Raw genomic sequence first — 9809 nt, forward strand, 5'->3', positions numbered from 1 at the left:
CGCCCGGCCGGGGGGGGACTGTGTCGGCCCTGGGCGCAGCCGCCCGCGTTATGGTCCGGAATTAAATGTGTCTACTAATAATCTATAGTCTCGCTCGCCGGGGCAGAGCAGGCAAACAAAATTGTCATTCCAAATGAAAAGAAAACACTATTTCTTAGAAGTGTTTAGGAGGGTGCGCAGCGGGGCATATTTTCTTTCTTACTGGCAAGAGTTTGTAACTGGATCCCTTAACATTACTGAGAACATGAAAACATGAAACAAAAGTATTGATCCAAGAATTCGCCTAAGAAAAGTATCCAAATACACACTGGTTTGTTTGAAATTTTTTTTTAAGGTTACATCAGATGTTTACGGGGGAAAGTGGAAGCTTGCGATACAGCCCTCGCACTCCCCATTCAAACATAGGTGGAGGAAAGCGTTATTTGTGTTGTTAAATTTACATTATGTTCACTTTAATTGCATCAGCTGCTAGATAGATCAAGGAATAATGGCATTTAAGAGGGAAATAGCAATCATCTTCAGAAGACTGAAGCATAATGGAGGAACCTAATTAATTTAACCTTGCAGTCTTCCATAATGGCTGCACTTTATCATTTCCACAGATGGAGCTTGAAGGAATTAACAACGTTGTTTACCCCAGCAGACATCTCTGGCTGTGGTTAGCCAATGGCACATTTCCCACTTAAAGATGCATTTCTTCACTTGAGAAAAACCAACTCGAGCCCTGGCAATAGCTGTCGAAACTTGCTAGTGTTATATGCGTGTGGGATATTGAAAAATGAGAAAATGCATAATATGTGTCTCTTTATGGTCTCATCAAGTGACGCTGGAAGAAGATAGAGTGTTTCCTTGCTCACCGGAGCCAAGACTTTCCCAATACCATTTCATTTCTCTTCCTTTATTTCTCCCTTCGCTATGTATTTTTTCTTTAGCAGCGTATCCTGCTAATCTACTCCTTTTTCACTTTAAAAACGCGGTACGTGTCTGTTTCTAGACCCGTAGAATTCAGCCCAACACTCCTCCTAGATGATTTGCAATGTTTACAGACTTTTTACGCTTGGGAAACCTGAGTAGACTTGAGGTAAGCACTCCTCCGCACACAAAACACAGTAAAAGCCGGATTATTTGAACAAGTTGATTGTTTATTATTTCAGGAAATAATGCATTTTCCACGCTGTCGTATTCTAGGGTGCACACGCACACTCACACTCGGGTCACTCGTGGGTGTCAGACCAGGGTCGGGAAGGGAGAAATCTTCCGCTTTGCAGCTTTGGGCTGTGAGAGCATATACCCCCTCGTCCATCATCATAACCTAGGAAGAAAGTATAGCGATTAAATGCACTACGCTTTTACCTGCATAGCTGGGTGTTTAGAAGTGCCGTTTGGCAGCTTTGAGGGGGGTGTTTGTTGCCCCCAGCAGCCGGGACCAGAGGAGGTGAGCCGCGTTCATCCGACGAGCGGTTTCGGCACGACCCTCTACCCAGCTCCTGTATGAAGATAAATGTTTGTTGGTGGCTCGGAAACAAGGACAGTTCTGCTCTTTCTGTGTGCAGTAACTGTGCTTCCAGTAACTGTGCTTCTGTGCTCGAGATAGATCTTAAACAGTATTACAGTATAGCTTTTTTTTTTTTTTTTTTTTTTTTTTTTTTTTTTAAGGTTTATTGGCATCTGGGGTTTACTGTTGCTGGGGCTGGGGTGGTGGTGATGGGGTATACACTTTCCAGTGCCTGGCAAGCAAAACTCCCATCCTTGAACTTAGACCTTGTCCCTGCCCCAAATGATAACTTGATATCGTTCTTACACCATGACACAGAAAGCGTCTTGTCTGTTCCTCCTTTGTACGGAGCAGCGTGCAATAGAAACCCACGCATGCACGGAAGAATGGGGTGCTGTTCTTAAAATTCGTACCGCTATTAGTTGCCATAAGGCAGTAAAGGTGAATGGCAGCCCAGGAGCCACCTGTCCCGTGTCATTGTAGCAGGACAGGTTTGCATCCAAACCTTGGTTTGTTAATCTTGCAGGTACCTCTGCCACCAGCCCGCGGCATGACGGTATGGAGCAGTGGCACATGTCACTCCCCTCCTTGGCCGGGTAGCTTAGTGGCTGCAGCCGGCCGGGAGCACGGCGGGGAGCAGCGCCTGCCTTCCAGCCCAGCTAGGGATGCGCGGCGGCTCCATCGTCCCGCTCTCGCAGGCAGCTGCGGCAGTGAGGGTGCGGTGATTTGGGATGGTGACGTGCGCCGTGACGCTAACCCAGCTAATGGGGAGCTAGTGATGCCGCTTCGCTAAACAAAGGAGGCTAACCGGTTTGAAGCCCTAGTCATTGGCCACCTGGAAACGATCCTGTATTTCCATGTGTATATATTCCCGGGGGGGCAAGGAATGAATATAAGGAAGAATCAGCAGAGAAAGTAGCGCAGGGAAGCTCAGACTGCGACCGGCCCATAGCTGAAGTCTTGGCGTGGGGCAAAGCGTGAGGTGCAGCATCGCTATCTGCGCTGCATGGAAATCTTTTAAATCAGCCAAAACAGGGACCACCCTACCACCACCAAAAAAAAAAAAAAAAAAAAAAGAAAGAATAAACACGCTGGGCGCAGCCCGCAGAGGCACGCCGGCACCTGCTCGCTCCGCCAGACCCCCGCGCAGCCCCGCCGGGCGCTGCTTGCAGCGGAGCCCGTGGGTGCGCACAGGTTGTCCGTGCCCCTGCGGTCGCTCTGGGGAGGGGATGGAGGGGCTGCCAGATGTCAGTGATGCGGTCGCTGGGGGATTTTAAGTTTTGGTCCGTAACTTAGGCTAACTCGGCGGTGGGAATGTGCCGCGCTGCAAATCGCGCCCGTGTGGGCACGGCTTTCCAGCGCCTTCCCCTGCTCCACGCTCACATACTCCCAGTGACTGAGATGTCACTGAAAATAAAATTTAAAAACCTGCAAACTGTCGCTTCTAGAGAGCTAGAATAAAGTGCCAGTGGATAGTCCGCATGCTGCGTGATCCTTCTTTCCTCTCGGAGGTGCGGGAAGGCCCCGGCCACGGAGGTGCCCACCGCCTCCGCACCCGCGCAGGGCGGGGGGCAGAGCGGCCACCCCCTGCTCCGTGCTGTGCTCTCGCCTCGACCACTCCTCCCCTCGGGTCGGGGGGATCTGCCTGGGGATCCAGCAGGACTTTCCTGTTTACCCAGCCCCGGTGGCCCCCGCTGATGCCGGCGCCCTTGGGAGGGGAAATGGGGGGGCGCGTACAAGGGAAGATGGTGGCGGCGGTGAACCAGGAGACCAGGGAAGGCTGCAAGAGCAGCTGCTTTGCAGTTGGGACCTGGGCTGTACTTGTCCTGCTCAGCCAGGCACGGGAGAACAGTACTGCTGCGCGGGGGCGGCAGCATCCTCCCCCCTCCCGCCTTGCGCCTCTCCAGCCTGGAAATCCCGGAGGCCAGACCTGCTCGGTGCCCCTGCAGACCTGCGGCTGAGGCACCGGGGCCCCTTAGGGGCTCTGGTTCCCGGTGTGCCCCCCCACCCCGCCCCGCGGCTCAGGCTCCCCGGGCTCGATCACTGCGCAAGCCGCTCATGCAAAGCGGCAGTGCCGGGCCGGGCTGGCCCCAGGTGGGGCGCGGAGCGGCTGCGGCGGGCGCGGAGGCTGCAAACGCCTCCCCCAGCGCTCCCCGCCGGGCCGGGCGCTCCGTCCGCAGGGTGGGCTCCGCTGTAACAGGGGGATCACGTAAATCTTCAAATCTCCTATGAAAATTAATAAAAACACACGAAATCCTAGACAGTCCATAGCAACTGATTTTTATCTACCGTTTTACGCGCTTCATTATCCACCTAAATATAACCACCCCGTGATTTAATGTAGTTTACAGAGACCACAGGCATTTTTGGCTTCCCTTAGCCTTTTCATTCTAGTGCTGGCAACGGGCTGACTTCAGACTTCTCTCAACTGTTGAGTATATCTGGGGGTTGGGATAAGACCAAGGAGGAGGAAAAAGACTGCACTCAGTGCCTCGGTGCCTCTTCAAACCTACTTGGGGAGCCCCAAGCGCTCCAAACCCCGTATTTCTGTGCACCCCCTCGCTCGCTCACTCTCTCACCCTTATGTCCCGACGGTCAGTGGCTCTGGGAGCTGGAGACCCTGGCCGGGTGTGGGGGAAGGCGGGGGTTGTCTTTAATCAGCATTGTCAGAGAACCAGAATCAGGTGTGGATTTGTTTCAGGCCATGTTTACATCAATCAGTATTTTCGTTACAATCTTGTCAACAGTTTTAATTCAAAGCGTATGCTAAAGCCGGAGAAATCAAGCGGTACAAAGGAGAGCGTTATTTTTAGAAAAATATTGTTAAACAAGTCGGCATGGCTGAAATATTTTGATTGTACGAGAGGCTAATATTTTTTCTTAGCTTTATCGGCAACGAGACGGCTCGATACGGTGTGCGAGGACGGTCTGTAATTTTAGCGAGCTACGACCGTGGCCTGCCACCGCAGAGGAGCACACGACCTCCTCCGGAGCCTTTCCCTGCAGAGCCTAAGCCAGGCGCAGACACAACCCTCCGTGCTCCCCGGCAGCGGCCGCGGCTGGCGCAGGCGCTGCGAGCGCAGGGGGTTTGCGGGCAGGGGTAACTGCGCCACCCCTTGCGCGCCCCGCGCAGCGCCCCGCTTGCAGCTCCCGGGTACCCCGCGGACCCCCGCGCTCACGCCTTCGCCCCGGTGCTGCGGGCCAAGAGCAGGCGGCAGCCCGCGGCGGCCCTGGACCCCGGGCTCCGGGCCCGTACCCGGGGTTGCAGGGGGCAGCCGATGCCAGGCGCGGGGAGCCGCGGAGAGCGTCTCCCGCGGAGCCGGAGCCGGCGCAGCCACCCTGCTCAGGGGGCTGCATCCGCCGGATTAGCGGCTGAACCGACGCAGAACGCTCCTACCTGCGCCGTGGCTTGGGTTTAGCTACTTGCGCGGGGCTGGGACGGTCCGGCTGCGCGGCGCGGTGCGGGCGCCCTGCGTGCGTCTCACCGGCTCTTTTCGCTCCCGCTCTCCGGCATCCCCGGCTCACTTTTCACATCAAATAGGCCATTAACTTTTGATCCTTACTGTTGCATTCCAGGTTTCCCAGTGATGTTTCCTGCACACTGAGCGCCCCCCCTCCCCCCCCCCCCCCCCTTCTGTCCCACTTCGCGTTTAAACACGACCCCGTAGAACTGAATTTCTGTCGAAAATGTAATTTTGAACATATGTATTCGTTCGCCTCTTCGCGCTTGGCCTCACATCGAAATCCCTCTCGGAGGAGGGACCTAACGTTTTAGATGCCCCAGAAGAGCGTTGTGTTTTTGGCTTGCTTACATCTTTCAGCAAGCGAGCCGGAATGAGACCTATTAAAATACTGACTAATGCCTGCGAAGACAATTTCCATAACTTCAAAGCTCTTAACGCGGCCATTGGCAATGGCTGCTCTCAAGCGCTGCGAACGGCCAAAGGGATCAGAGGGACGATAGCTACTCGTGTTTAGGACGTTATTGAGCAGGAGCAGTGACTCAGTCTTCAAGTCTTCAGCCGAATAGGTTCTGGTTGTGTTGTTTTGTTTTTTTTTTCCTACACCCCACCCCCCACCCCGCTTTGATCTCCTAGTTTCCTCTCTTGGCCGCAGGAAACCACCCGAGCAACTCAAGGCAGTGCGGGAGGAGCACCCCCGTGGTACTGCTACGGGCGGCCCCCTCTGCGAGGCAGCGGGGTCGCCCCAGGGTGGGTGCGAGGGGATGGTTCCACGCATATATCTGGTTTTGCTCCTCGGTCCCTGCCCACCAGCCCGCTTCCCCGACACCTCGCTGTGGGGCGACGGGGCGGCGGAGCCCTGCGGTAGGTCCCTGCCACGTCCCTCAGAGCATCACTCCGGCCCCGTGTCCCCTGCGGGACCTCAAGCCTGGGAAGCCCCGTCAGAGCACCTGGGGAGAGGGGGTGTTCACAAGGCAGGGGCGCGGTGTGGGCTCGGCAGCCCCCGCCCGGCTCCGCGCAGCCCCGCGCCCGCGGGAGCGGCTGCGGCTGCGCAGCGCGGCGGGCGGCGAGCGCGGCTCGGCCGCGGCAGTTGCGGCCGGCGGGCACCGCTTTCCCCTCTTCCCTGGTTTGCTCCTAGCACGTTTGCACCGTCAGATTTGATCGTGGGATAATATTTACTTCAAATTTGTCGTTTCTTTAAGTTTCTTGACAATAAATTCTCTTTCTGGGATATTTGCAGAGGTGTGCTCAGAAAAGGCCTGAACAAACTCGGAGAAGGTAATCTCAAATTCAAGCATTTCCCCCCCCACTAGATATCTAAGAGATGGTTTTTTTCCCCTCTTATCCTGTCAGAAATGCGTTTGCAATGCCTTCCTCTCCTTTTGTTCATTAAGGAATACTATTCTTCTATTTCCTCATCATTACAATAAATATTTGCCTTGTGAGTTAATATTTTCTTCGAAGACAATTGAACATCCTGTTATGAACGCAATTTTCTTGAACAGACCAAGTATTTTTCTTTTGTATTGATCTTCAAGAGGATATAGTAATGACAGACAAGCAAGACTTACATTGTCAACAAAATGATTAAATTACATGGACCAGCCTCTCAAACTGCTAGGAGTTAAACTCAGCCACAATATTCTAAGGAAAATGAGGAATGTTTAATATATAAAAGTTTTCCGAGATCCCAAAATAAGACACCTTTAATAATTAAACTCCTATATCTGATAAACCGCAGTTCCAAATTTACAATAGTGACTATGCGCTTAACTACTTCCACAAATGGTCTCATGCAAAACGATGCCCAAGTCCATATTAGCAGAATATGACCTTGAACAAGTGGATTGTCACTCTGAATGGTTCAGCCTCCTGTTAATACCTGTGTTATGTACACAGGCTTCTGATTTCAGGCCTTTGCTGCTGAAGAGCCTCATCTACAATTGTAAATAGACCAAAGCTGAGGATGCTATTCCATGTCACATGGAGTATTCAGTTTGAAGATCTTAATGAACAAAGACACAATAAAAATTACCAGAGAGTTAAAATAGGATTTAATAGATAATCTACTTTATAATCTTGTTTCGGCCAATTATTTCATGGAGGAAACTTCTGTAAATCCATGTATTCATAAACAGTCCTGTGAGTAGTTTCATTAAAATTACAAACACAGGTGTTTACAGTATTAGATCTTAGAAAGCATTAGAGATGAAATTACAGATACTGAAAAAAAAGTGTTCAAAACTCACTGCAAGTCAGAGGGACTTCTACCACTGACCCGGGGAGCTGTGGGAAGCTTCTGTCTGCTGTGACACAATTACCAGATTATGGAAGACTACCTTTTTATCTGCTCCACAGAATGTTAAGCTGCTGCTTTTCCCACCTCCCTCCATCTTAATCAGTTTTAGATAACCTGTCACAAAGTTACTCACAAACTAATGGAGTATCGGAGAGGGGAAATGAGCAGCATAGCAGAGGGAGAAATATTTCAAGTTTTATTTTCTAAATCAACGTATCACGTGGAAAATAATACAAACATTGGAGGTATGGAAAACATCAGTACTACAGGTGAAAATGGTTTCTTTTGGGGGGTCAAAGAAAACATAACTAAGAGTTAGAAGATGAAATGGATTCATGTTTGGGTGGACTATTTGTCTTCTCATGGGACCTTCTAAAGGAGTAAGTGAAACTGTTGTCACATGTGGCTCCCCAACACGGTATTATAGGTGCCAGTTTGTACTGGATCCCAGTAGCACCTGCCTCAGAAATGTTTCCAGGTTCCATTAGAAACTATTACTGAAAACACTCCCTTTGAATCTTGTATTTTTTCTAGTAATAAAAATTCTGCTTTTCATTACATCTAGATGTAGCTGAGAACAGTGTCCGACTCTGGAACTGAAAAGCTCAGTTTTATTTGTCCTGCTTTGCATGGGTAAGTCATGTTTATACTCATGGTAGTGCTTTTTTTCATAATGTCTGTCCCAGAGCAACACCTAGGTCGTCTGTCACAGCTGTGTACATCGTGCAGGGGACGAGGGGCAACAGCACTAAAAATGTCTTGTGGCTGAAGGAATCCACAGACTCTCAGGCAGACAAAAGGTTGTTTACTGACTAAGGAGGTTAGGGTTTATACTCTTTTTCTAGTATGAAACTTCGATTAAATGAAGCAATGAATATGTTAGAAACTGAACGTATGCTTGAGTTGCTTACAGAAAGTTAAACCACAGTATAGGCTGAGTGCTGGGTTGTTTTTTTTTTTTGCTCATCAGGGCAAGGCAAGCAGCATGCTACAGTAGACCTGACACAGAAGGAAAAAACCATACAGACAGGGCACAACAATGTCTCCAGTAATGAACTCAGATCTTCAAGTTTGTAAAACCACATTGTATTCTTGAGTGATGAATTTTGTATTTGGATCACTAACTTGGTTGAAAGAAGTGTAAAGACAGCTCCCTACTGGCAAAATATCTGAGGAGGTTACAGAATGCTGTTTATTCCAGCTAGTGTCTGGAATAAATTATGTTCAAGAAATTGGCTCCTGATGCTCCAATTTCAGATGAGAATTTGTACAGTGTGCTAAGTCCTAACACTTCTGGCCAGACCAGAGCCTTCATTAGGATTTGCTGTTCATCATACCTGCCAACAGCTCTCAGATCTGGAGAGGTGCTTGTTTTGAGGAGTGAAAGAATAACAGAAAAGAAACCATTTACCTTGGAGCTACTGTCAGTTCTCAGAGGCACTGGTCTTCCAAATTTCAGGACTCTGAGTTGTCAGCCCTAATACATTTTCTTACTAATCCTACTGAAATTCATTAGCTCTATAAGGAAGATCCAAATTGGTTTTAGGTAACACTATAGGTCGTATAAGCCACTTAACATTTTGGTAGTTTCTACTGCAGGGGATAATGGCAGCAGGTGACCTGACAGATCTTGGGGTGGGAGGGAGCTTTCACAACTTGCTTTTTACTCCAGTGGCCATGGCAGATGCTTGACAACTCACGACACTAGACTCTAGGAAGTAGGATGCCAACCTGAGTGCTATTTGAAATATTTTGACCTGTAAGTCATGCTTATCAATCACCTATTGTGAAAGTAATTGTGCTTATTTTTACTCAGTGCCTCAATATTATATAGGGTTCACTTGATTCTTCTCACATCAAGAGCTCAAAGCACTGCAGGAGAGGAAAGCCAACAGAAACACTGCAAAGTCAAATCCAAGACAATCCAAATCACTCATCACCATAGTGTCCAGGGCTTCCTATAGGAAGGAGGTCCACTCTTCCATAAGGAGGCTCAGGGCTGTCATGAGAGCTCAGTCCTCCTTGGGGCTGTGTTGCCAGCATTCTTGGACATCTATGCAACATTTACCCTCATGCTGGAGCTGACATTCATATTTTATTCTGAGGTATCTCACATAAAAATAAGAGCATCTTTGGGGACCTAGATGTGCTTTAGCCAGACACCTTCTTAAATATTTTGGATATGTGAAAGGTTTTTGAATACTCCTCTACCTGATCAAAATTAGTAAATACTTGGGATATACAGCTCTGAATTTTTACCAGGCAAGATTTCTGGATGAAAAAGGACAGAATTTGGACATACGCTTAGCCCTACACCTGACTTCAAAGAAAGGCTTCATCACAGTGTGCATAGCCAACCACCTGTTCAGTCAAAGACTGATATTCTGAAGAAACTGCCCTGCAGAATGTAGAGTTTAGGTTGTACATGTCTATTCCATGAGTCCAGGAGAAAGTATTTGCACAGATTCTGTTTCCCCTCTTTGCTTTCAGAGATTTTTATGGATCCACATGCTCTATTCTCCATTTCATATTCCACTAGAAGGGAACAAGTGGA

General features: G+C 49.4%; 2 protein-coding genes across 2 annotated transcripts in view; one reads left to right on the forward strand and one right to left on the reverse strand.

The window, feature by feature from the left end:
• EYA1 (EYA transcriptional coactivator and phosphatase 1) overlaps positions 1–9809 on the forward strand; it is a 224575-nt gene that overhangs the window by 45983 nt on the left and 168783 nt on the right. The gene's annotated exons all lie outside the window — the stretch shown is intronic.
• LOC308061188 (uncharacterized protein) overlaps positions 1–9809 on the reverse strand; it is a gene marked incomplete at its 5' end in the record, with an annotated part of 12343 nt that continues 2534 nt past the window's right edge. Inside the window, one exon of the mRNA XM_080380780.1 lies at positions 1–1312. Coding sequence (XP_080236906.1) covers positions 1151–1312 — 162 coding nt within the window. The 3' untranslated portion in view covers positions 1–1150. The remainder of the gene's footprint in view (positions 1313–9809) is intronic.

This window comes from Falco punctatus (genome assembly GCF_963210335.1).
Source record: "Falco punctatus genome assembly, chromosome: 3".
NCBI lineage: Eukaryota > Metazoa > Chordata > Aves > Falconiformes > Falconidae > Falco > Falco punctatus.